The sequence below is a fragment of the Olea europaea genome, unplaced genomic scaffold (assembly GCF_002742605.1).
Source record: "Olea europaea var. sylvestris unplaced genomic scaffold, O_europaea_v1 scaffold1005, whole genome shotgun sequence".
In the NCBI taxonomy this organism is placed as follows: Eukaryota; Viridiplantae; Streptophyta; class Magnoliopsida; order Lamiales; family Oleaceae; genus Olea; species Olea europaea.
In genome coordinates, this window is record NW_019227368.1 from 200,824 (window position 1) to 228,458 (window position 27,635).

Sequence of the window (27,635 nt, forward strand, 5' to 3'; positions counted from 1 at the left end):
ATATGTATGTATATATATATATATATGTATGTATGTATATATATATATATATATGTATGTATATATATATATATATGTATGTATTGCCACAGCTATTTCCTTTTTCTGTAGCCTGTTGCTTCATTACCATATCTTTCATTTGGTCGCCTTGTTATCATTCTCGTTTTCAATACATATTGTTTCCATTAAGACAATATTTTATGAGTCTCAACACTTGTCAACTATTTATTACCAAATTAGCTTGTGCCTAATGTTGAAAAAACATTTTTTTTTTTTTTACTTATAATGAAGGGAAACTTAAGAGGCTGTTCTCTTCGTATTTCAATTTTGTATTTTGAGTTTTGAATTCATTTTGAATTTTGTGTTTTGAGTGCTTGTTTTGAAATTGTTGAAAATGTGTTCTTTTTGTCATTTTTGCAAAACTGTTTCTCAAAACAAAAAAAAAAGGAAAACGCATTTGCTTTGAAATTTTGAAAATATTTTTTTATACTACTATATTCAAGAAACTACCACAAAGCTGCCGCCACCACCTCCAATCCACTACCAACCAAAATCAACACAATCACCATCGCCACCACCAATCACCATTGCCGACACAGTTCACCACCACCACCACCGCCACCCACAACCACCATCAACCACTGCCAACACAGAAAACACCAAAAACAGCGAAGAAAGAAGAACCACATAGGAGGGAAGAAGATTGGGACACAAAGGAGGGAAGAAGACCATGATTCAATTAATCAATTCAACCACTATGAACCATCAATTCATCAATTCAACCACCATGAACCATCAATTCACCAAAATCAACCATTGTCAGTCTGCCAAAATCAACACCATCCACCGCACCACAACGTCATCGTCGACTACCACTGCAAATAGAACACTACCGCTTGCTCGCCGCCACCACCAACGCCCATTGTCGCCAGATCGAAACAACCAAAAAAAACCCCCCAAAAACGCAAATCGAAAAGAGGGCGAATTGCAACTTCGTGCTGCTACGAACCTCGCCTCCCCCGCGTTTGCAGTCAGCGTCGAGCAGAGAGAAGAGAGAAGGAAGAAATGGCTTGAGAGAAGGAAGAAGGAAGAGAGATGAGAGATGGGTCACTATGATTCTCCGTTTTCCGCATTTTGGTGTTTTGGTGGGTTTTGTGAAGAAAATGTCCAAAACGTCAATTTGCCCGTTTTGTGTTTTTTTCACATTTTTTTTTTAGTTTTGGAAAACACGTTTTCAAAAATGGGAAGGAGAACGCGTGTTCAACGTTTTGAAAAATCGAAAATAGAAAACGGCTCGAAAACGCCAAAGAGATCAGCCCCTAACTTATTTAAATATTTTTTAACCAAATAGTCACTTAAAACAAAGCCTAGCAAAACTTGAGGGCGTCCACCAGTCGATTTGTAACCATCATCCAGATAATGAGGCGAATCTCAGTTTCTTTACGGATATGGTGTCTGTTACATGTGAAAACTTTATTTGCTAACATCACTTTCTAAATTGGCACTAAAACAGTTCCATAACAAGACAAGCAGAAAAGTAAATAAAAATGTATATTAAAGTTCTTCTGTACTTCTACAAGTTGATGTACATTTATAGGTTTTTAAGACTAATGGCCAGTTTGGCGCCTTCCTATGCCTCGATCTACGATTATTTATTATTCAAGCATACTTTTTTTCTTCTTATAAATTGCTTATTTTCAGTCTCTGGATCATATACTGAATTGGCCTAATGGCTATTACTCACATAATTCCAACCAAATATGGCATTCTCCCTGCCCTTCTTTTGGCATTGTTTCTATTTCTGAATGTGGATAATTCAACTGCAGAAGTAAGCACAAATTCTTACCCGAAGTTTACATTTTTCTCTTTAGTTGATTCACTAAGACCTAGGATATGATACCCAAGAAAAATTCTAGGCTATGCCTAATTGGGGATTGACGAAAGAAAATTATTTGTCCAGTGTGCTGCTCTAACGTCGGCCAAACCAGGGCACTGACAAATTATATACTCCTACTTTGAAGTTTCAATTATGGATAACTGGAATAAGCCACGTTTATTGTATTTTATTGAATAGCCTTTATGCGACATATTAGATTTTTCTTTTTCAAATTATGTGCATTGTTGTCGAATCTATAACTACAAGAAACAAATACAATCCTCCTTTTCTCTATGGATGCAGTGGCTCAATCATGGAGGTGACATAACCAACCAAAGAAACGCCATTGGAGCAACTCTGATAAACCCATTCACCGTACGAAACTTGAAATTAAAATGGAAATTCTTAGCTGGCTTCGACATAACAGCAACTCCAGCAGTTGCCAATGGAGTCGTCTACTTTCCCTCCTGGAATGGAAATTTATACGCTGTGAATGCCGTGAATGGTGTGCTTATTTGGAAACAAAATCTAACTCAGAAAACAGGGATACCTCCGACGGGAAGATATGTAAATGTAACAGTCTCAAGATCCACTCCGGTAGTGGCCGGCGTTATTCTAATTGTTGGGATTTATGGACCGGCGTATGTGGTCGCTGTGAGGCGCTCCACCGGAGAACTTTTATGGTCTACTCGGGTGGATCCTCTTCCTCTGAGCTTAGTGACAGCATCGGGAACAGTTTACTTGGGGTTAGTCAAATTCTTTATGCAACTTCATTTATTTATTTTTATTTCGCAATTCGAGAAAACTAAAAATAATGTTATTCATCAACTGAACATTAGACATGTTGTGTGAGAACCAAGCAAGTAGTCATCTTTGAACATGTTTCGGAAATCGAGGCTCTAAAATTAATATCTGAAAATCTAAATAAGGGTTATTTTAGTTTTTATTAATAAATTTCAAAAACTTTACGAAACTTCAAGCAAGATAAATAAATTGGAACTTTTGGGGTCATTTTATGAGCTTTTACACTTTTCATCTAGAAGTTAACAAGGCTGTTTATTCAATGAATTTGTAAATAAAAATTTTCAGGTTTAATAATGCATCGAGTTAAAAAAAAATTCAGACTAATTGTTTTATTTTAATATCTAATTTACATTAAATAGTTTTCTTAAAATTTTGAATGATTATAATGATGAGTTATATGATTTGTAAAATATTACTATGACGCTTTGTCTTATTTGCAACTTATTTGTCACTTTCCCCAAGTTTGCTATACTATAAGATTCAAATGATTTATATTACAACATTTCTTTTTCTTATTGCTTTCTCGTAGGGCATTCTATGTGGGAGTTTCTTCCCTAGAAGAATTATTACCAGCAGGACAATGTTGTACATTTCGGGGCAGTCTAGTGAAGCTAGACATACGAAATGGAAATATATTGTGGCAAACATACACCCTGCCGGACAACGGTGGCATACTCGGGGGCTATTCGGGCGCCGCGATATGGGGTAGCAGCCCCTCCATTGACATAGCCAGAGGCCTTGTGTATGTCGGAACTGGCAATCTATACCTTGCTCCGCCAGCCGTCCTCCAGTGTCAGGCAGCGCAAAATAATCGAACGTCACCACCAAGTCAACCTGATCAGTGTTTCGGGTCTGATGTTCATTTTAATTCACTTCTGGCTTTTGATATTAATACAGGGAGGATTGTGTGGGCTAAGCAACTCGGAGGATACGATGTTTTCTATTTTGCATGTTTGGTTCCTAATAATCCTGACTGCCCTCCAGGCCCGAATTTGGATGCTGATTTCGGAGAGGCACCAATGCTGCTTACTATCAGGTCGAGGAGCAGATTGCGTGACGTGGTTGTGGCTGTGCAGAAAAGTGGCTTTGCTTGGGCTTTGGATCGTGACAATGGAGATATAATTTGGCTCAGAGTAAGTTCTGCTATTCCCCACCGTTAACGACATACTTGGTACCATGAATTAGAATGATCAAACAGGATTAACGAAGAGAAACAATGAGATTTTTGAGCATTTCGTGATCAAATTCAATGCACTAAACATCCTAAATACCTTTGTGATTCTTTTAAAGAATTGTAGCTTCTTGAAACAATGAAGAGTCCTAAAATTCTTACTTATAGATGATCTTGAGGGGTTGGTACTGTGTGTGAGCAGCGTTAGAAAAACAGAAGCTACACTCTTCTTCATTATAAATTTATAACAAAAATCTGCATCGTTATGAACTCAAATTGAGGATGTTCTGTTACAAATTTATGTATTTGATTTGACTGTTTCGTTTTCCTTTTGGGATTAGACTTTGATGAACTTTATGTGGAAAACTTAAGGTTTTCTTGTGATTTTGTGTAGAAAGCAGGACCAGGAAGCTTGGAAGGAGGAGGAGTCTGGGGTGCAGCCACTGATGGAGTACGCGTATACACAAATATAGTCAACGGTGATAACCTCCCCTTCACCCTTCAACCATCTACTCGAACCACCACTGCCGGTGGATGGGTGGCAATGGATGCCAATACTGGGGAAATCCTCTGGACCACAGCTAATCCAAGCAACGACACTGCCCACGGGCCGGTAACTATAGTGAATGGAGTCCTTTTTGCAGGGTCAGTTGCACCTAGTGGTCCTGTCTATGCTATGGATGCCAGGACTGGAGCCATATTGTGGTCATTCAACACTGGAGCCACCGTGTATGGAGGAGCATCGGCTAGCTACGGTTGTGTCTTTATTGGCCATGGATATTCCATTGGTCTAGCAAGATTCCATCCAACTTGGAACAGTGGAAATTCACTCTTTGCATTCTGCATTGTGTGAAGAAGACTCAAATCCAGGGACAAACATAAAAGAAATAAAACTATTAGTCTTTGAATAAGAGATATGAAAAGAACCTAATTTCCTGCTTCAGTACTTTGAGATAAATTTTAACACAGCAATAAGAATTACTTATATAGATAATACTTTAGATGACATTTAGAGTTCCCCTAAACACTTCAGTGTGGCAATCGGCACCCTTAGCAAATAAGGGGCCGTAATATATTTCAATGAAATCCAATGCATTTCTAACCAATTAATGGACATATAATCACTTGATAATGCCATGTGAAACCTAGAGTTCCCCCAAACACTTCAGTATGGCTATCGGTACCAAAGCGGGAAAGAAACTCTTATAGCCTCTGAAGTGTATTGAGGGAACTCCAGATCAAACCTGACGGTTTCTCGCTCTTCCTTTGCTACTTTGGCCACGTTATATTACCTATTTATATTATTGCTGAATGCATGCAAATGAACATATGGAGAAGAACCCAAAAATATGAGGAATACATGGTAAAATACATTTGAGTCAATGAACCTGGCCAGGAATGTGTGATAAATGATGAAAGGAGAATAATAAGAAAATCTTTGTCTTTCAGCCCATCTTTTTTCAGATTAAAGTGGCCTGGATTCTGTTGTGTAGAAGATCAGAATATTTAGCAGAGAACTTAGATTACCTTTTCTTGCTGAAAATGACAGTGGCCCGGATTCTGATTCTCTGATCTTCATTTATCCCATGGTTGAAGCAAGGTTCTTCAGCTTCCTGCTTTTTTCTGATTTTATGTTAAAACACATCTCTCTAAGTTTACAATAGTGATATCTTATGAGGATATTGAGCAGACGACTGATTTATGGCAGAATTAGACTGGACCCTATATTTAGTAGTATGCATTCCTATTCCTGTAGCAATACCAAACCAAATACCGCGAATACCAGCAAAGAATTTCAGGTTTTGGCTAGAGTTCCCTTGGCACTTCATTGAGTACTCAATTTAGAGAATAATATCCACTGAAGTGTTTGGGGGAACTCCTGTGGTTACCTGGTATAATATATAGAGAGAACATAAAAATCTCATGCAATTATCGATAAAGATTTTGGAGCTCTCTTGATGTCTACTTTCTTATCCACAAAGTAGATATACATTCGAATCTCGATATTAGGTAAAACAGTCCATTGGCTTTTAAAAAAAATAAAAATAAAAATAAAAATTTGAAAATTTCAATATGAAGATGAACGAAATTAAGCACGATCAATGATCAAGATAATGAACTTTTCCAAAATTTACATGCTTTCATAATCAATTTAATTGAAAAAACTAAGCATGTCAAGCAATTACAATATTTGGTATTCTTTTAACCCTCTCAACACATAATATGTCTTGAAAACAAATAATGAGAGCTTGCCTTTCCCAAAATTAAAGTTAGATGACTTTAACATTTCATTAATCTGGAACATTTCAAGAATCTGGCACCACGTCTATAATTAAATAAATTGTGAGCCATATAATATAACTTAAATAACAGTTGGGTAAAATCCAAATTTCTTCTAAGTAGAACAACCACCTGCCCAAGAAATGAACATTCCGGGTGTTTCCCAATATCCAATTAGAGTTATATTAATTAGAACTAGTTTGAGTACTTGGTTCTCAAGACAACAATATCTTATTTAATCTTTATTACTTGTTGTGAGATTTTAGCGATTAAGCATGCTCTACGTTATTTAGCCACTATATGAGAATGCTCTAGCATCAACTCGAATATAGAACTTCTAGCTATGACATCAACTTGATATAGGATATTAACGGCACTTTATTCAAAAGCTATAGCTCATGACATAATGAAATCCACCTTATATCACACATAATCAAGCCCGTGAATCCACTCCAAACCCACTCCCTTTGGGCCTACCACCATTTCAAGTTGCTCCAGTACTACCAACTAATCCCAGAGAGGAATTCTCCAAGTACATGGAAAGTTGTACATAATTTGGATGTAGGTTTGGAAAAATTCATGGAAGAAAATTTTCTTTTCGTGGCTATAGCAAGGTACAACCAAATAAGACTCTTTTCTATTCATTTTGATAACCTGTTATGGATAGTTATGTTCCCACAATTGTACAACAGTATGGCTTGATGAAAGAAAATGATTATTTATTATGAAAAAATACACGAACTGATGAAAATATGTTATTGGCTAAGCTTAAAGAGTTTACTTATAAGTAAGTTTAATGATAAGTAATCAAGTAATTTTTTCATTCAATAAATTTTGAAAGTGACTTATACTCACTAACAGTAGTAAACGTACTATTAAAATAAGTGAAACTTTATACTAAAATGTAAAGAGTAATTTATTCAAAGTTAAACAGAACAACTTTTACCGATGCCAACAAGTTTTCTACCACAACGGTAAGTATGTATTATATCGGGTCTCAGTTAGAACTCTGAAGAATATTTTACATTTTACTCTAAGGTGACAATACAACATTAAAATGGATTCATATAGGTTGTGTCAAAAGCGGTCAGGATTTCTTGTACTCACCTGTATGATGATCGTAATGTATTATAGAAAAAAACATTTAAAAATAAAAAAATCAATTAAAAATTTAAATTGTTGTTTTGTGTGTGACAAGGTCAATTTCTGGTTCAAAGTAGTTCTATCATACTTATTTTCATTTTTAACCTCTTTATATGTTTCAAGCATAGCATTTAGCAAAATAATAATCTTATACTCTTCCAACACTTTCTCATTTCAATTTGTGATATCTTACACAAGTTTATTGAAAATATCATAATTGTCGTCTAAATCCTTTGATAAATAAATTTTAATACTAAAGAATCTTTCAAGTAATAAAAACTTATTTAGAATGGATTTTATCAGATAAAGATCCTCCATTTTTTTTTCAAGGTGCCTGTGTGGATAAGAGCTTACCAACTTTTATCAAAGCAAAGGTTAGAAAGGTGTAAATTGATAGAAGTGTTAGCTAATTCATCGAATTCTTTCTTTTTATTGTGCGTTTGTGGCAAAAGTACCATTATGGCTTTAGAAACATTCTGTTGCACCAAATTTCCTCCCATTTTTTGTTATCAAATTGAAAATTGCCCTTCCCATTACAACACCTAAATAAAAAATGTGAACTGTCATTTTTAGGACACAATTCAACATGTGATTCCAACAAGAAACATCAACTATAAAAAGAAAAATAACAGCCCAAGTAACAATCATTATAATCAGTATGCTCCATAATGGCAATGATTGTCACAAAAGATTTCCCCAAAAATGTAACGATCAAAGAACAATTGTCACAAAAATAGCAAGTTAATCCCAACAAAAATGATTGCTAGTGTCATAATAGATCCCAACACATCACACAGATGAAAGCAGGGTTTAAAAATTACTACTAAAAAAAAAAAAGGGAAAAAGGACGGCTTTAGAAATGGAATTATCCATCACTGATGGCTCGAAATTCGTTGCTAACAGCTTTTATCGTCTGATTATATTTGGCCGTTTGTAATTAATGACAAAAAGATTTATTTCTCTTTACAAACAAAGTGTTTTTGTAGCTAAAAACAAAATGTTGTTGCCAATCCATTTTGTGATTACCTACAGCTATATATTTTAGATAGTTTTAGCAATAGAAATTGCGAAGGTTTACCTGTTCCTAAACAGCTACGAAACCTCCATTTTTGTTTTTGTCTCTAACTATCAACATATTTCCTTGGAACCAATTGTTCCTAAATAGTTATGAGTTTTTAATAAAAATATTCTGTCGAAAATTTGGATTACAGTAAAAAAAATGCCACAAATTATTTTATTAATATATTTTTATTGCAAATTAAAACAATTAAACAAGTTAAAAAAATAAAAATAAAAATACGAAACAACAAACATTTTCATTCCCTAAATTAATCCTTCAAAGTTGCATAAAATTACATTAATTTTGCTTCCATTACAGAAGTCAGTACTAACTTCTTGGAATTAAATTATACCCCTCATGTCATACAGTCCGAACCCAAAAACCATATGCTTAATATAAAGTCAAATTAATTCAAGTTTAAATTGTGGATTAATTAACTGCCTAAATAATTTTCTATTTGGTTATTGGAGGGAAGTTATTGAGAAAAAAAAAAAAAAAAAAAAGCACCCACTTTCATCATGGATGGAAGTTGTTTTGTGGTTGTCCATACTAAAGAGTCCCTAGCCAAACCCGAGAAAATCCCTGCAGAATTTCCCTCTTAATATTGAAAGTCCTATGTTTATTTCCATCAAATGAAAGGAGTTACTAAATGAGTATTGGCTAGAAGACGTTTGGTGGTTCAAGGACTCATTTCTACTGCAAATTTTTCAATTAAATCTTGGATAACATGACTAGAGGTGCGCATTTTATTTCTTACATGTGATTCACTTTATAAACGTGTCTGAGCGTAAATGATTTTTTTTTCTCACGTGTGATATATAATACACATCCAAATTAAGCAAGGTGTCAGTGCAACTCTCATGCTTTGTTATTCAAACTTTGAAGAAATACAGATTCTTAAGTTACAACAATGCCAATGTTATATCTTTTACTCTTCAAAATTTTAACTGCGCATAAAAACCATTGTTGGGTTCTTGATACCCAATAAATCTTGGGTTATGATATTAACGTGGGTTAATATTATTTCATAGGCATAGGCCAATGAATGAAATAAGTCCAATAACCAAGTCCAAGAGCTACACCCGACCCAATTGTATTCCTTCTAGATGGCTTGAATCTTGGCCCATTTACCTCTTAATGGCCCAACTTAAAGCCTAACCTTAGAGTATATGTATGGATATAACCCTAGCCTCTTTCTTGTGATATTTTGTGAGACTTTGTGTGAGAAAAAGGAGAATCCCGACTACCCTTTTGGTGAGTGAAAAAATAGCCCCTAGAATTGTCCAAAACACCTGTTTACTTTGTGTAATTGGTGGTTCCTTCATAGTATACCTTTGTGGTGTCTTCTGATAGCCTTTGTGGCCACAAATCATCATCCTTTCTTATCCTACATGGGTAAGATTGAATAGCAACCAAGGTGAATTATATTGGTTGTGGTTTGAAACCGGTTGGATTGGTTGTTGGTAGAGAAAGGTATGTTGGAATGAGCCTGGAAAACCACCGTTTGAAGATCTTTCAAGAGAGCATCCACAATAAAAGCATCCACAACAATTGGTATCAGAGATTCAAGGTGAAAGTTTTGGCTCGTGAAATCTACCAGAAATTGTCCAGAAAATCGGTAGAAACGTAGCAGAAATTAGATCGAATAAGCTATCCAAAAGCTATCAAAATCAGTCTCATTTTTTTGCGTTTTCTGATCAATCCAGAAGGAGTTTGGCAAAACGAAGACCACTTGCATGACGTGCAGGAGGAGGTGAACCTTGCAGGCTGGCGCGTGTATGTCGACGGAGGAGCGTGAGACCTACGTGCAGAGAGGAAGAGACGTGTGTGAGGGCGCATGGGAGGGAATTTCGAGAAGGTCCCTTCAGGCAGTTTGTTCCTCATATTATTTCTGACATTTTTCATGTTGGAAGTTTTCTATTTCAGGGTACGCAGTAGAATCTGGACATCGTTGTTCTTTGGGCGTTCGGGACTCGATCATGATTTTTTTTTGGTTGCTGCAGTTTTCAAAGACTTTAGGATGAATAGTGATAGTTCTGAAGTGGTGAATTTGTGTCTCTCGATATTTACGGACCTTCAGACGTGGTTCACTCGGTATCGTGTTCTTTGCTTTTTATTATTGCAGTTGAAATAAATGTGTAGAGTAATTTATTTTTTGCATTAGAGGTCATCGTGTGAGGTGACATTAGGTTTGGGGTTACTATGAAGGGGTAACCATTTCCTATTGCTAGACCTAGGAATTATTTGTCTTAAATTCTTTGTGAATTTGTTGTCAATTTTTCTACATTATTAGAATTACATGTGGCCTTAGGAAAGTTTACTGAACTATTCTATGTGAATTATGTTCATACTTTACTTGTGGTCATTATTTGGCATTGGTGGCAAATGTAGGTCTAAGGTAAATGCGAAAAATAATATATATTTTAATTGTGGTAAAATTTGGACATAGTTAAAAGAGATTGTCCTAGGATGGTAATAAAAGGAAAGATGAGGATAGAGACAAGGTGAATGTGACTTTAGGGTCGAGTAGTGATCCTAGTGAGGTTTATTGAGAGAATAAACATGGTTCTTGCATTGCATCTGTGTGTAATCATTTCTGCATGTATGTGTTCACTTAATTCTGTTACAATGTTGATTTTAAACTTTCAATATGTTTGATGTGTGTAATTGCATGAATTAGAGTGACTTATTATTTTGTATAATATGTTTACATGCATAGTGGATTAAGTTTTGTGGTGTACTCTATTTGCTCTGTGAGTGGTGTGAGAGTGTGGTAGTAAGAAGAAAGTTGGGCAGCCATTTCTCTTCTTTATCTTTGTGAGCCTATGTGGTTTGTGAGATTATGTGAGGCAGCCATGTTAGGGTTATATTCTTCCTCTTTGTGAGCCTCTTTTGTGAGTGTTGTGAAGTAATCGATTCTTTCTTCGATTTCTTCTTTGTGAGTGCCATATTCGCCATTTTCTTTATGAATTTTTTGGAGTTTTGGCGATTGGAGTAACCTTTGTGATCACCGAAAGGTGTTGATTTTCCATAGTGAGTTTGTGATGCATTAGCAGTGAGTTGGATGTCTTTTGGTAAGGTGGAGTATAGATGCCTAGAGGTACATTGGTGATATGCACGAGGGACGTAGAGTGTGACATTTGGATCACGAGTGGAGATGTGATAAAATGTGTAGAATCCTTTATCTGTGAAAGAGACCTTGTATAGGTGGAGTATGAGAGAGGCTCTTCTATCACTTCTGTTAGGTGGAGACCCATTATCCACGTAGGTTGGGAGAAGTGATGTGGAGATAGAGGATTATCCTGTGGACTTAGGATCTATTGAGACTTGCCAACTAGACATGAGTTGAGTGATCTGTCTAGTAAGCTTGGTGGGCGATGAGAGGAGATATGTGTTCTCGAGGTGTGAGCAACACGGAATGAGATAGAATAAGTGTGGTGAGATCTTTTCTTAGGGTCATTTATGCATGTGTTGCATATGTGGATGACCATGGTTTGATCGACTTGGTGTTGATCTATGGTTCTATGTGAACGTGTTTCTGAAAAGATCTGTGTGTGTTATCCTATAGTATATCGTCATCGCATGTGTATTTGCTCTTGATTGTTTACTGTTAAATATTTACTTCTATTTGAGTGTTTTTTACCTTAGCCCCAGTGAGTACATGGAGCAGGTATGGTATGTGTTTCAAGTTGAAAACACGAGGTAAGGTCTGTGATCCAATTTTATTAGCTACCTTGATTATGCAAGTGTTAACTATGTGTTTTGATTGCTTGCAGATTTATTGGGCATTAAGGTGGAGATTTGTTGGGTTTTTGATACCCAATAAATCTCGGGCTATGATGTTAACGTGGGTTAATATTATTTCATAGGCATAGGCCGATGAATGAAATAAGTCCAACAACCAAGTCCATGAGCTACACCCGACCCAATTGTATTCCTTCTGGATGGCTTGAATCTTGGCCCGTTTATCTCTTAATGGTCCAACTTAAAGCCTAACTCTAGAGTATAAAAATAGATATAACCTTAGCCTCTTTCTTGTGATGTTTTGTGAGACTTTGTGTGAGAAAAAGGAGAATCTCGGCTGCCCTCTTGGTGAGTGAAAAAACAGCCCCTAAAAGTGTCCAAAACACCTATTTACTTTGTGTAATTGGTGGTTCCTTCATAGTATATCTTTGTGGTGTCTTCTCCTAGCCTTTGTGGCAACAAATCATCATCCTTTCTTGTTCTACGTGGGTAAGATTGAATAGCAATTAAGGTGAATTATATTAGTTGTGGTTTGGAGCCGGTTGGATTGGTTATTGGTAGAGAAAAGTACGTTGGACTGAGTCTGGAAAACCACCGTTTGAAGATCTTTTAAGAGAGCTTCCGCAACAACCATTATTTGGAATTAATATGCATGACCATGTGCATATAGATATGTATTGTTTAAATTTTGTTTAGTTCGAATTTGCAATAGGAAAGCTTAGAAAATTCAATTTATATGTCATCAGTAATCGCTTACCCAACTCTGCATTGTCTTGCATATTTAGGAAACTATGTTGCTTGATTATTTTCAATCAGAGATACTTAAGACGTTATAAATATTGTGGTGGTTAAATTTGAGAAATATAATGAATAATTTTGCTGGAGATTTTGGTTGTCTTTCACTAAAAAATTTGGAGTTTTGAGATGTCATTTACTTCGACACATTATTATAACTTATTAGCCAAAGCTTCTTTAGTTGTAATTTTATGCCATGGAACATTAAATCACATAAAAAATTATTTGATAATAAACACAACATCTCATAAAGTGCATTTAATTCATAGGATTGTTTGGCCTGGCAGGGAAATAGGTATCTTAAGGATTTATTTGAAATAAAGTAATTATTAGATATCGAAACAAGAAATTTCGTAGGCCCACAGGTATGAAAAATACTTGTATTTGATATTACAAAAGTCTTTGTAAATTTAATGTGTGATAACAATCTCTACCCATAGGAACGTCTGAATTAATATTATTGAATTGAGATTGGTTAATTTAATATAAATAGTCCTCATCGCATCAATGTATGTGTTTATCTTATGCAGTGGTTCCTAGTTTTTTCAATGCCTAGTCGAATTCTAATTCTTCACGGTGATATTTTTCTTGATCGGAAAGAGAAAATTCTCCTTACTTTGGGATGTATGGATCTCGACTTGGCGCTCCTTGAGGATAAACCACTTCTCCTTACGAAATCAAGTACGCTGAGAGGTTGCTATATGAATCACGAGAAAGATCCATTCGGTCGAGCGTGAATCTCATGAAGACTCTGTCAGTAAAAAGATTCAAAGGATTGATCCCTCAATATGATTAGGCCAAAGACTTCATAAAGGCTATTGAAGAGTAATTTGTAAGTTTTGGCAAAATGTTGGCCAGTACCTTAATGAAAAGGCTTTCAGGCTTTTGACAATTCTAAAGGCGTGCGTAAGTACATAATGGAAATGAGAGACATTGCTTCTCGTCTTAAATCCCTGGAGATAGAGATTTCTAAGTTGTTCCTTGTTCATCTCATTTTGAACTCTCGTCCTGCGAAATGTGGTCTATTAAACTATCCTATAACAAAATAAGGAAAAGTGGGCTATAAATGAACTTTTAACAATGTGTGCTCAAGAGGAAAAGGCTGAAGTATGAGAAGTTGAAAATTGTTCATCTGACAACTCATTAAAAAGGAAATGAGAATAAGGGGTAAGTACGGTCCTAAAATGAATAATAAGACGCCAATGAAACAAAAGAACAATAAGGATGTTTGTTTCTTTTGCAAAAAGAAATGGCATATGAAGAATGACTATTTCAAATATAAGAAATGACTCGAAAATAAATGTAAACTTAACTCTTTAGTGTGTCATGAATCTCTTTTAGTCGATGTTCGAAACAATACATGGTGGATTGATACGAGTATTGCAGTTCACTATACTAGGCTTTCTGGAACCACAACTAAATGAACAAAGAGTCTATTTTGAGTTCAACCGTTGAAGGCGTAGGAACCTTTATGTTAGTTTTAAATTCTAGTTTTCTTTTGGATCTTAAAACACCTTTTATATTACTAACTTTTCTCGTAATCTAGTTTCTATTTCAAGACTAACACCTTCGGATTTCAAGTTTGTATTCGAAAATAGAAGCTTTAGCTTATTTCACTATTCAGTTATTGTTAGACATTGTGTTTTGGTTGATAATTCATATAAATTTGATTTAGATCCAACTTATGAGCGCAACTTATCCTAATTGCCTGATGCTGGTATTGGTATTGGGAATAAGTGTTGTAATGTTAAAGAAAACTCCTCTATGTTATGGCACAAGAGATTGAAACATATTTCTATAAAAGAGACTCGAAAGATTAGTAAATGATGGAATTTTACCCACTTTTGATCTAACTGATTTTGAGATTTGTATTGATTGCATAAAGGGAAAGCAAACAAATAAGACCATTAAAGGTGCCAAAAAGAGCTCAGACATTCTTGAGATTATTCACATGGGTATTTGTGGACTTTTTTTTTTCACTCCTTGTCCAAATTGTCGATATTTTATCTCATTTATAGATGATCATTCATTCAAGATATATGTATCTCTATCTTCTATATCATAAGGATGAGGCATTAGATGCCTTCAAGAATTATAAAGTAGAAGTAGAGAAACAAAAGGAAAGAAAAATCAAAACTGTAAGTTTCGATAGGGTAGAGAATATTATAGATGGCACAGAAAGGAACAAATGCCACGTCAATTTGTTAAACTTTTAGTAGAACAAGGTATTGTAGTACATCATATGATGCCTAGCACACCATAACCAAACAGTGTAGCTGAAAAAAGAAATAGAACCTTAATAGATATGGTCAAGAGTATGATGAGCAATTTGATACTCTCTTTGCATTTATAGAGGAAAGCATAAACAAAGTTCCATATAAAGTAGTTTTTAAAACAATATTTAAAAATGGATGGAAACTTAGTTTGAGACATATACACATCTGCAGTTGTCTAACTAAAGTGAGGGATCCTCACATAAAGAAATTGGACCCCAAGACAATTAGTGGATTTTTCATAGGCCATCCAGTGAAATCCAAGGGCTATAGATTCTATTGTCCTTCGCATACTCCAAGGATTGTCGAAGTTAAATATGCAAAGTTTTTAGATGATCATGAAGTTAGCGGGAGTGAGCTCCCCTAGAAATATTGATTTTCTGAAAATAAACGAATTTGTTGGATGATCTTCCAGTTTAGGTATACTGATTCTTTTCGAGAGAAAGAACTCAAACACAATTGGAAATGAATCAACTCAAGAACAACTATTACTAGATGAGGAAATTGCAGAAGGAGAATCCCCACTCAATACAAAACATTCAATACCTATTGCTACTCAACATATGTAAGATCAAGAAAAGGTAGTTGGTATAAGGAGATCCTAAAGAATAAAGAAACTAGCAATTCCTAGCGACTATGTTGTAAATCTTCAATAGTTAGATACATGTGTTGGACTTGAAAATGATCCTAGCCCTTTTTCACAAGCCTTTGAAGGGAAAACTCAAGTTTTGGTATGATACCATGAAGGAAGAAATGAAATCTATGGCTCAAAACCACGTTTGGGATCTTGTTGAATTGTTGGTTGTAAATAGGTCTGTAGGACCCAAAAAATGCATGGTACTATTGAACGATATAAGGCCAGACTTGTGGCTAAAGATTTCACTCAAAAAAAAGGCATCGATTACCATGAAATAGTTTCTTTTGTTCATAAGAAAGATTTGTTTAGAATTATAATGGCTTTAGCAGCTTATTTTAATTTGGAGCTACATCACACGAACATGAAATCAACATCATTGAATGTGGTCTTGAAGAAGAAATATATGAAGCATCCTGAAGGATTTACCAGTGATAAAAGTAATCACGTGGTTTGCAAATTAGAGAAATCTATATATGGGCTAAAACAAGCTTCTTATTAGTGGTATTTGAAGTTTCACAATGTTACTTTATATGGTTTTGTAGAAAATATCGTTAACCAATGAATATATGTTAAAACTAGTGGGAGCAAATACATTTTTTAGTACTATATGTGGATGACATTTTACTTGCAAAAAGTAATTAGGTACTGCTACATGACACATAATAAGTAAAGCCTCTTAGGTCATTAGCATAGAGATTCACAAAGGCGGATCTAAAAGGTAAAATTACGATTGTCTCACAAGGCCTATGTCAATAATTTTTGAAAAAAATTCAAGATAAAGGATTTGTACATCAAGTATAGCACCCGTTGTTTAAGGCAATAAATTTAGTTAGTATTAGTATACATTAAATGAATTGGAAAGAGAGCACATGGCTTCTATACTATGCTTCTCCTGTTGGCAGTTTGATGTATACATAAGTTTGTACTAGACCCGACAATGTGTTTGCATTCGGTGTACTAGGCAGATATTAATGTCATCTGGGTATAGAACATTGGAAAGCAATCAAGAAAGTAATGAGGTATCTACAAGGAATCAAAGATTACAAACTCACATACAAGCATTTTGACAATCTTAAACATATTGGATATACGAATTCAAATTTTGCTGGATGTGTAAGCACAAGAAAGTCTATTTCAAAATAAATTTTTCTTTACTGGAGGACCTAATCCTTGAGAAGCAGCAAGCAGAATACAATTGCATCTTCTACCATAGAAGCAAAATTCAATGGTTGCTATGAAACTACAACACATGCATTATGATTGAGAAATTTCGTCAAAGATTTAAAAGTTTTCGATAATATAGAGAAGCTTTTTAAGATTTATAACAATAATTTGGATGCAATTTTCTTTTCAATAAATAACTAAAGTAGAAGTCGTATCTAGTTGTTAGAGATCATATAAAGAAAAATGAAGTGCCATTGAGCATATGAACAAGGATATTCTTATTACAGATCCCAAGACTAAGGGCTTGCCAGCTAAAATTTACAAGGCTCATGTTAAGAATATGAGAATTGGAGCTCATTATCATATTCTAATTTTTGGTTTTAAGATTGTTATTTCTTTATTTGAAATAATGTTATTAGTGCACTTAAAATTTGAAATGAATTTCCATTGTGATTATTATTCGTGTGAAATCCGCAAGCGTACGGGATCATTGACAAGTAATAGATTTAGTGAGTTAGAGTATTGTCCCACGAGGAATAATGTTTAATTGAGTGTACTAGTCCTTAATTAGATTCAAAGCGAACAAATTAAAAGTGATTTTTAATTATTCTAATTTAATCTATGAAAACGTATAAAGTGCGAATTTAAAATGTATATGGGAAGAGTGTGTTGGATTACGAATCCACCTATTATTATCTATTTCAATTTTCGACTACGTAGCTAGTTTCGTTCTTGCATTCTTGACAATCGATAATTCTATTGTACTTAATTTTTTTTTCCAAGACAAATTAAATCTATGATATTCACGACCCGATCCTATTCCCAGTCCGAATTTATATGAATAGAACGCATTCAATTTCACAATTATTTCGAAGATTGCATACGTGATAAATCTTAATCCTAAAATTTATTGCACATATGTTAATGATGTAGTGTTCTAAACCTATTATGAACCTCCCAATACTACAACAAACAATCATATATTTAATTGGTGATCAAGCAATCAAATTTAAGCATGCAAGATTAATCAAGAATTACAAGAATTAAACTAAACCACGTGTCTTGAATTAAAAATAAATAATAACGGGTTTCATCTTTATCCAATACATGAGAAAACCTAGCATAGCATAATGGTGAAATTAAATAAATAAAACTGAAAAGACATCACCAAGTAATTGAGGGAACATGATTAATTCCACAAATTTCTCGACGTTTGCACGTGTGAGTTGATTTCTCCAAGCAGCCGGCCAACGTTGGTTTGTATATATCCCAAAATCAGCCCAAGCAACCTCAATGTTTGTATATTATCAACCAATTGGTAGACATTTTTTTTTGTTGTTTTGTCCCCCAATTTCCCAGCAAACTCTATGCCTTTTTTCTCCAAATTGCTACCTAATGTTATTTGTATTGTGTGTGTGTGTATATTAACGGACAGTAAGTCAGCCTTTGTTATCGCTTCCCAACTGCAATTCCCTTTTTTTTTTCCAGTTGGCCCTTGGTTTCTCTCCTTTTCTCCTCCTATCGTTTTTCTTCTTCTCTTTTTTCTGTTCTTCCCACTTCTACGTATATATATACACACCTACAATTTTAACCCAAGTAGCCCCATTCCAATTTTCCCAGGCTGCCCACCATATGTTGTGTATAAAATCAATACCCAAGTGCCTTTTAGTGGGAGTCCAATTAAAAGTCCAACAAACTTATACAATTTGCTTCCAATTCAAGGTCCAATTGAGGCCCAATTAATAAATTATTTTTCACCAAGTCCTCAACTGTCAAAGTATGAAAATTGATCTCCAAACTTCTTGTAAAATAGCCAATTTGTTCTTCATCCTTTCCAATTGCTTCAAACAGGTTTGTCACTAAAAAACAAAATGAAAATTAACCTAAGTTAGATAAAAATTATTAATTTGACGACATCTAGTCTGAGGTGGAAATTAGGTTGTCCGAAAGGAGGATATACCACAGCAGGTTGCACTGGTGCGGGAATTAGATAGACGTAATCTCCAACTAAGACAGGAGCTTCGTTCTGGATGACTATATGTTGATTTGGCTGTGGTATTAGCTTGTGAAGCTAAACCTGATTCTGCTGTTGATTTTGATTATCGATCATTCACCTTGCTTGACATTGTACTCTTCTACGATTTCTAAATGTCCTTTCGATTTCATGGTCTATCGAAAAGAGATCTGGCTTGTCAGGATTTTGTATAAACTAAAGTTGCCTAAAAAGTGTAATATAGCCTAAAAATAGAAACTAAAAATAAAATAAAAATAAAAATAAAAATAAATAAAAATAAAAACGAATCTAAAATATCTAATAACTAAAATTAACATCGTTATTCCCTGGTAACGGCGCTAAAAACTTGTGAGTCAAAATCCTGCAAGCGTACATGTTCGTTGTACAAGTAATAATCGTAATGAGAGAGTTATCGTCCCACAAAGAATAAGAATTAATTCTAGTATATTTGATATATTTAAATTCGTGTTTATAACCAAAAGATGATTGATGAACAACTAACTAATTTTTTTATAACTAAAACTTATAAAATCAATGAAAGTTGGTTTCTGAAAACAATCAAGTTTGTGAACGTATAGGATTTCCGACGTTATTGATCAATTCTTAGTTCTAATTCTCAACCAATAATAATTATCTTAATTCATGCAATTACAATGATCGATAATTCCACTTTTATTTATTATTCTTTCCCAAGATATAATAAACTTATGTTATCACGAGACGATCTTATTCCTAATCCGAATTCATATGGCAAATATGAATTGACATTTAGGATTATCACATAAGATTGCACACGCCACAAATATTATTCCTAACATTTATTGCCCGTCTGTTCCATCAACAGTGTTCTATCTACTGTGAGTTTTTCAACACTACGAATAAACAACTTATTATCCTAATGGTGCACAAACATTAAAACAATATAATTATGCATATCAATATAATCACAACACAATAATTAAGATAAAAACACATGTCTCGAATTAAAACTAAGAATTAAACAATTTTGTCATCCATCCAATACATAAAAAGCCTTAGCTTAGCATAATGTTGGAATTAAACATAAAAAAGAGGAAGGAGAATAGGAGATCACCAAGAATTGACGCAATGTGTTTAATTTTCCAATTAAAGTCTCCGTTTTCACGTTCTTTTCCTTCCAAATTCCAGCTCGTGTTTGTGGTATATATATAAAATCAGCCCCTTAGTTGACTCCAACAAAAATGCCAATCTGGCACCTTTTTTGTATGTGTATATATGTACAATAACAGCAGCCCCTCTTGTAATTTGTGGTTTTTCCTACAATCTCTAACTGTCCTTTTTGTCTATATATAATAAAACCCAGTAGCCAGCTTCTCTTCTCTTCCTTCAAGGCAGGTAACCAAATTTTTGTCTCCAAAATTTCCCTCAAGCTGTTCTCCAATTTCCCCAGTTAATTGGTGTGTAAGATATATATAAATCAGCCCCCCAATGCCTGTATGCTCCTCTATCTCTTTCCATTTTTTTATTCCAACAGCCGCCAATTGTATTGGATGTGTAGTATATATATAAGAATCAGCCTATTCTGCCCCTTTTCCTATGATTTTCTCCAATTTCAAGTGAAAAGCCGCCTAAATTTTTTTTTTCAAGAAACTCACAGCTGCCTTCCTTTCTTCCTTGCGTGTGTGTGTATATATATCATATATTTGTAACCGAAACCACCAAGTTGAGGCCCAATTTAGTTGCAATTTTTCTTCCAAGGACCCACTTCATTACAATAAATGCAAATTTATTGATCCTCCAACTATTATTCAAGTGAGCTTTGGTCCGTAAACTTTGATTTAATACCTTATAGGAAGCTCATTCATAAAGTAAAATACTCTTTAGAAGTAAAGTACTTGTAATGCATGGAAGAAAATGCTTGATTGTTAAAATAAAATCACCATGATTCTAATACTGTGAACTTCTATTTGAGTAGGTTATTGACAATTTCAGGATAGGGCCATATGAAGTACCCACTTGCAGTTAACCGTTGAACATGTAGATCAAATGGGAAAATGTAGGCTATTTGTGGCCCACGTGCTCAAATAAAGTCAAATTAATTAAAGTACAGATTTTGGGTTTATTAACTGCATAAATATATTGCCATTTGGTTATTAGAGGGAAGTTATTTCATGAAAAAACCAATGCACTTTCATGATGGTTGGAAGTTGTTTGGTGGTTGTTTATATATTGATAACAAATGATCCTTAGTAACTCGAGAAAATCCCTACAAAATTTCTCTCTTAATATTGAAAGTCATATGTTTATTTCCTCAAGTGAGACGGGTTATTAAGTGGGTATTGGTTAAAACGTTTGGTTTTTTGAGGACTTACTTCTATTGCAAAATTTTCAATTAAATCTTGGATAATATGGGTGGAGGTACGCATTCTAATTTCTTACAAATAATTCATGTAAAAATGCATTTTAAGGCATGTGCCACAGCCAATGCAATTGATATCATTCTAATTGCCACCATATCATGTATTCACACTAGAGAACGTGGAAGATGCAATGAATAACTTTGATCTATCTAACCTAGGGGGAGAAGGACTCCACGGTCAAGTATAAAAGCCTTTTATATGTATTTGTGTGTTTTGATTGATCACGAAAAGTTTAATGTTATTCAAGAATGAAATTTGACAGGACTATAAAGGTAAGCTTAGGGATGGTTCAGTGGCTCTAGAAAAATGTCTAAAACTAAAACAAAAGCATTCACCTCAAGCTTTGCACCAGCACATGGAAGTAATATCCAACCTTAGGCACTGACATTTGGTCAGTGTTCCTCGACACTGCATTGTCAGATACCAGCACAGTCTTTATTGTTCTTTAGAACATTTTTAATGGGTCATTGAGGGATCTTGATAATATCACAAATTATTAAGTAATTCATCCATTTATATTTGCATTATTATGATATATTGATGTCTAAATGCACTAAGTACCCTTATAATTTGATTTAGATTGCAAATGTATGGATACAATGGAATTTAGAAGAAAATAGCGAAAAATGACAAAAATAGAAGCAAGTAAAATTTCAGGGACCAAGTTGTAAATAAATCAAAGATGAGACAAGCAATGGAACGGTGATTCGAGAAAGCTACAAGTCAATTGGTTGCAATTGAAAGTCAAAAGAAGTGAAATATGACCATAACATTCTCACAAATCGATTTTCAATAGCATAATGATGTTCTTAATTTTTAGTAAAAGATTAGGATCCATTTTTGACCCAGCAAATGGCCGAATTGGGAAAGAGCTATTTCTAGAAAAGTTGTATCCCTTTTTATTAACTTCCCAATTCACTTTGAATCGCCTCAATCGAATATTAGAAGAGAAAATTATTATCAAAATACTGAAAATTGTCCGATGGAGAAAATAATTGAACTATGCAGTCGCATCTTTCAAAAACCATGCAGTCTCATAGAAGGCTTCAGAGAAGTTCAAGACTGAAAATAGTTGTTCTATGCGATTACATGACTTTCTTCTATGCTATCGCATAGTTCATTCCCGAGGCGCAAAATCTAGTTTCCTAATTTGAGTCAAATACATATGGAAACAAATCTTGTGCACAATATATAAACCTTAGAACTCGTCCAAAACAGGGAGAATGCTCCCATACACTTTTATCACATCTTGGTGCTCAAAAAACTTCATGAAAAACTAAAATCGAGATGAAAATAGGAAGGAACTCTTTGGATTTTGGTGGTTTCACATCTATTATTTCATATATCTTGGTTTGTCATTATTAAACAATTCTAATTTTTAGATTTTTATTCTTATGAATTTACACTGAAATCAATTTAACATTTACAAGTTTTTCATGGATTAAGTCATGTTTTTCCATTGTTAAATTAAATAATTTTTTGAGTTTCAATGTCAATTACTTATTGTTGAGATTGATTTAACTTTTATCAAATCATTTATAGATCTAGTCATGCTCTTCTATCGAATGATTGAAATAATAGTTGAATTTTAATCTTAATATAACTTTATTGACGGATTGATTACTGCCTTATGTTTGATGTATATGGCCGATATTTGATCTTGTTCCCATAAAAATGTGTGAATGTATTATAAGTCTAGATTCTAGGATTACAATTGTGAATTAAATTAATCTGTATTGTTGAATCTTTCGATTAGAGAGTTGGGATGAAAATTCTCTAATTGAGTTATGAAAATGAATAATAGATGTGATTGACCCAATCCAATTGAGGGAATTTCGACGTTTCGTCATCTCAAGAAATTAACCTTAATTTCATTATTGTAACATTGAAATCTCCTACATATTTGAAGAGGACAATCTACATTTTTGGATTCTTTGAGTGATTTTTCCATCTCTCTGTGGAATTGGCACCCTAAAGCTGTACTATAACTACTGCGTTATTCTTTGGGCGTAATCAGATCTTCTTAGTGGTAAAAATATTGTCTTCTTTTAGTGGTAAAAGCAATCTCATTGGAATATATATAGTAGGAATTGAACCTATGAATTAAATGAGTTGCGCATTTTATGCTTACCAACAGCCAGGCATCTTATAGGATCCCTTGCTGCTGTATTTCAACTAATGGAATTCTGTTGCTACTGCTGTTATAGATTATACTGATGCGTAGGTGCTGGCTACCGCTGATGTAGAAGAAACATTAGGGAATAGATGTTGTAATAGGATCTTGCTCTACTGAATTAGTTGATAATTGAGGCCTACTACTGTAATGATTTATTGAGTTGTAAATATATTTATTGAACTCCATAGAACTGAAAATAGAAATTCAAAAACAATTCCAAGCACTTGAGAGCTTGGAGCTCTCCTATTTAACTCAACAAATGACACAATATTTTGCATGCTTTCTCCATTCTTTTCCATTCTATTTATAGGCAATTTCTTACTTATAGCCCGTTACATTTTTATCCTTCATACTAACTAACTAGTGAACATTTTAGAATTTGTCTTTATTGGGCCCTATTATTACCCGTCGCTTCGAAATCCACAGTGTCCTTAAAGTGAAAGTTATTGTTGTCTTGGTTAATTCATCATGCAACCATCCTATATTCCTGTCAAGAACCCAGTCATGGTCACTACTGAAAAGGAACATTTTAGCCCTTTGAAGTGGGCAAACTTGCTCAATCGAGCAATTATCGCTAGCATAGTATCCAAAGCAACCCATAACCTGTTGCATCTACCAACAATTTATCTAATTTTTAAATTTTCCTCATCGAAATAAGTAGGCAGCTGACTGCACTCTCTTTCTTTCATTTTTCTTGCAGCTCAACGTCTGTCAGCCTTTTAAACGATGGCGTCCCTTTCGCCGTGATCACGGATTCTAGTCTGGTGGTGACTCTGGTTGAATCGTTATTTCTGGAATATACCATAAATGGAGATGCATCGGTAGATGGGGTCTGATACATGGAATTACGTGGGCTGTATCTAAGAAGTGAGCTATTGGAGTTAAGTTTAATTCTAAATGGGCTGAAACTCAACTGGTCCTATTTTAAATACCCTGTTCAGTCTTCTATACGTTGGGCCAATTTTATGATGTGTCCTAACCCTTTAGACTTTAGCATCTTCCCTTCTACTCGAATCCCTTATTTCAGCCCATTAATTCCATTCCATTCTAAAGCATCTTCTGGAAGTGTTAATAATGGCGAAACAGGCATCTCCAATAATCTGTCCGGTCTAGAGCTTCATGTCTCCATCTTCTCCATTACGACCACATGGTGGTTCCGGCGATCTATACTTATTCCACTTTCCTCAAATTTGGGCAAAATTTTAGAATTGATAGGGTACATCAAGATAGGTCGCTGCTTACCCCTTTTCCTTTCTTTCTGGTTCTTGTTCCTCCCTTGATTTAAGCTGTATGTAATTGTCCCAATTTCATTTGATTTAAGTATATTTTCAGAATTGAAGATAGTTTCAGGCGATACCACTGCTAGACCTTTTTTCACCTCTGTTCGTCCCATAGACATTGCCTTCTTAATTTCAGATTTCAGTGTTTTCATATCTCATATACTTCTAACTAATATCAGTCAATTTTTGTCTCCAATTTGCCTACTGGTATTTTTTCAGCCATGGAGGCCTCCTTCCTGCAAAATTGATCCTACATCAAACACTTCAATTCATCTCATGTTTGCATATGCCAACGTGGATCTTTTCGCTAGAACTAATCCCACGCTTCACCATCAAAACAAGCTGTAGTAGCTTTTATCTTCTTCGCTTCCTATAATTTATTTTCAGAGAGAATCTCCTCAGATCTAGACAACACCGCTCCGTATTATCTCCGTAGAGCATGGATATTACGAGTCGACCTCATGCATCTAGCCCCGAATCATCGTCTTGGCCTTCTTCTTCTCGTTGCATTATCATCTTCTTATATCGATTCAATAAGAAGCCTCATCTTCCCTCCAAATCTCTGCTGAAATTAGTTTCCATTTGTTCAAGAATCAAGTGCTTAGATACCAATTTGATAGGATCCCCTGCTGCTGTACTACAACTAAGAGTTTCTATGGTGTTGTATGGATTATACTGATACCTACATGCTGGCTGCTTGTGGTCTAGGAGAAACGTTAGGCACTAGACGTTGCAATAGAATTTTGATCTACTGAATTGGCTGATAATTGAGGCTTGTTACAGTAATGATTGCTCAATTGTAAATTGATTTATTGAAATTCATAAAACTAGAAATAGAAATTCAAAATCAACTCTAGGCATTCGAGAGGTCCAGAGCTTTCCTAATTTACTCAACCAACTACTCAATATTTCGCATGCTTCGACATTCTTTTCCCTTCTATTTATAGGCAATTCCTTACTATAGCCTATTACATTTTTATCCCTCCTACTAATTAACTAGTAAAGATTCTAGAATCTGTCTTTTTTGGACCCTATCAACATCTCTCTAATTCTTAAAAGACTAATTGGGCGTTCATTATTTTTCTATTGGCAGATTAAAGAAAAAGGGAAGTTCTGAAATGGCCATAGAGAATGGCAAACGCAAGGGACAATCAGTACTTAAACATAGGAGTCCAATGAAATGACCTAAAGATAGAGAACTTGCTGTTGGACGAGAGTCTGGATGCAAAAATGAGCAGCTACAATTTGGGATTACCGTCTAAGAAAAAATTGATTTTTTTAATTTTAAGAAACAAAAGTTTTAAAGACTAGGCATACATCAAAAACTCAAATGCTCTAAGTAGAGTGAACTCTTACACCATTTCAAATGCTCAAAATTTAAAGGGCGGTGTACAAGTCCCTGAAAATCCAGAGAAAGACGATACATATCGTCTAGGAGTTATTCTGATTGAAATTCTCATTGGTAGAGCTATAAGCTCTTAGATTGAACTTGACGAAGTTCAAGTATAATGATAATAGTTCATTATTATCTAGTACTATATACTAACCTTACGTTTCATCCATTATTGTATTAGTTTTTGTTTTAAATTCTTACTTAGCTAGAGTTCATTTAATCTTTTATAATCTGAGATCAACCCATCGATACGCAATTCGAAAGGAGATAAGCATAATCACCAATAGAACTCCTACGTCTAATAGATCCCTCTATACTGGGAACTTTTGCATACGAATCATTAGAAACTGTAGTGCAAATAATCATGAACTACCTATGTAAAGATTTAAGCAAGTGTCCAATGGTGGAATCAATTCAAGTTCAAGAAGGATGGATAGGCAGTGGAAACCTTTTGATGCTCAATAAATCCATGGCGATGATGTTACTTGTTAGAATTTTTCAATCGACATTAGTGGTTGAATTAAATATTGACACCTCAATGAAATGACCAAATATGAAAACTATTTGGAGCCATTGGAAGCAACTTAATTTAAGGGAAGAACACATGAATCCTATATATAAAAATCATATTTCTAAACTAACAAACTTTCTAAAGCATTTCAAAATTCAGGTGATAAATCAATTAATTAAATATTTAATTATAATATAATTAATCTACTACAAAACCCCACCCCACGAACCACACCAATTTTAAATTCAAGCAATTCTCTCTCTCCACCCCACCTCAACCTGGGACTGTTCCGACAACCCACCCACCTCCGGCAACTTCTCCGGCGACTGCTCCGACGAGTATTCCGGTGACCGCTCCGGCGACCCACCCTTTCCGGCGACCGCTCCGATTTCGAAGAGAATTCCGACACCGAAAAAATATTCCGGCGACCGTTCCAACAACTAATGCTACACCTTTTTTTTTTTTTTATAATGATCTGTGACCAGTTTCATTAGATTTGTGACTTGTGAGACTGTAACCAAATCTATTAGATCTATGACCTAATCATGCAGGATGAATACTGCATATGATCAATTTCAAAATTAAGAAATAAAATTTGAAATTTCAAAAATCATACTATTAAAATTAATCAAAAATGTTTTTTAATTAAATATATTAAAGTCATAAATATATACAATTTGGTTACAAGTTATTGAATTAATTGTTACAAACTATTTTTTTTTATCACAAATCAAAAAATTTGTATGTCACAATTTATTCATTAGTCACAATTCCGGCAACCTCTACGGCAAATATTCCGATGACCTCCGGCAACTACCTTTTTTCCCCTTTCTTCTTATTTTGGCAATGACCTGTGACTAGTTTTATTGAATTTGTGATCTAATCAAGAGGGATGAATATGCATATAACAAGACT

The 27,635-nt window shown here is 34.5% G+C and overlaps 1 protein-coding gene across 1 annotated transcript; it reads left to right on the forward strand.

The window, feature by feature from the left end:
• The first annotated feature begins 1,666 nt into the window (after positions 1 to 1,666).
• On the forward strand, positions 1,667 to 4,790 carry LOC111372513 (polyvinylalcohol dehydrogenase-like). Its single transcript, XM_022994860.1, has 4 exons — positions 1,667 to 1,828; positions 2,180 to 2,622; positions 3,210 to 3,813; positions 4,246 to 4,790. Exons 1-4 carry the CDS (start codon positions 1,730 to 1,732, stop codon positions 4,702 to 4,704), a joined length of 1,605 nt encoding a protein of 534 aa, XP_022850628.1. The 5' UTR covers positions 1,667 to 1,729; the 3' UTR covers positions 4,705 to 4,790.
• The last annotated feature ends 22,845 nt before the right edge of the window (positions 4,791 to 27,635 follow it).

Coding starts and splice junctions, on each gene's coding strand:
- LOC111372513 (XM_022994860.1), top strand. CDS start 1,730: ATGGCTATTACTCACATAATTCCAACCAAATATGGCATTCTCCCTGCC. Junction 1,829..2,179: donor TGGATAATTCAACTGCAGAA/GTAAGCACAAAT, acceptor CTATGGATGCAG/TGGCTCAATCATGGAGGTGA. Junction 3,814..4,245: donor GAGATATAATTTGGCTCAGA/GTAAGTTCTGCT, acceptor GATTTTGTGTAG/AAAGCAGGACCAGGAAGCTT.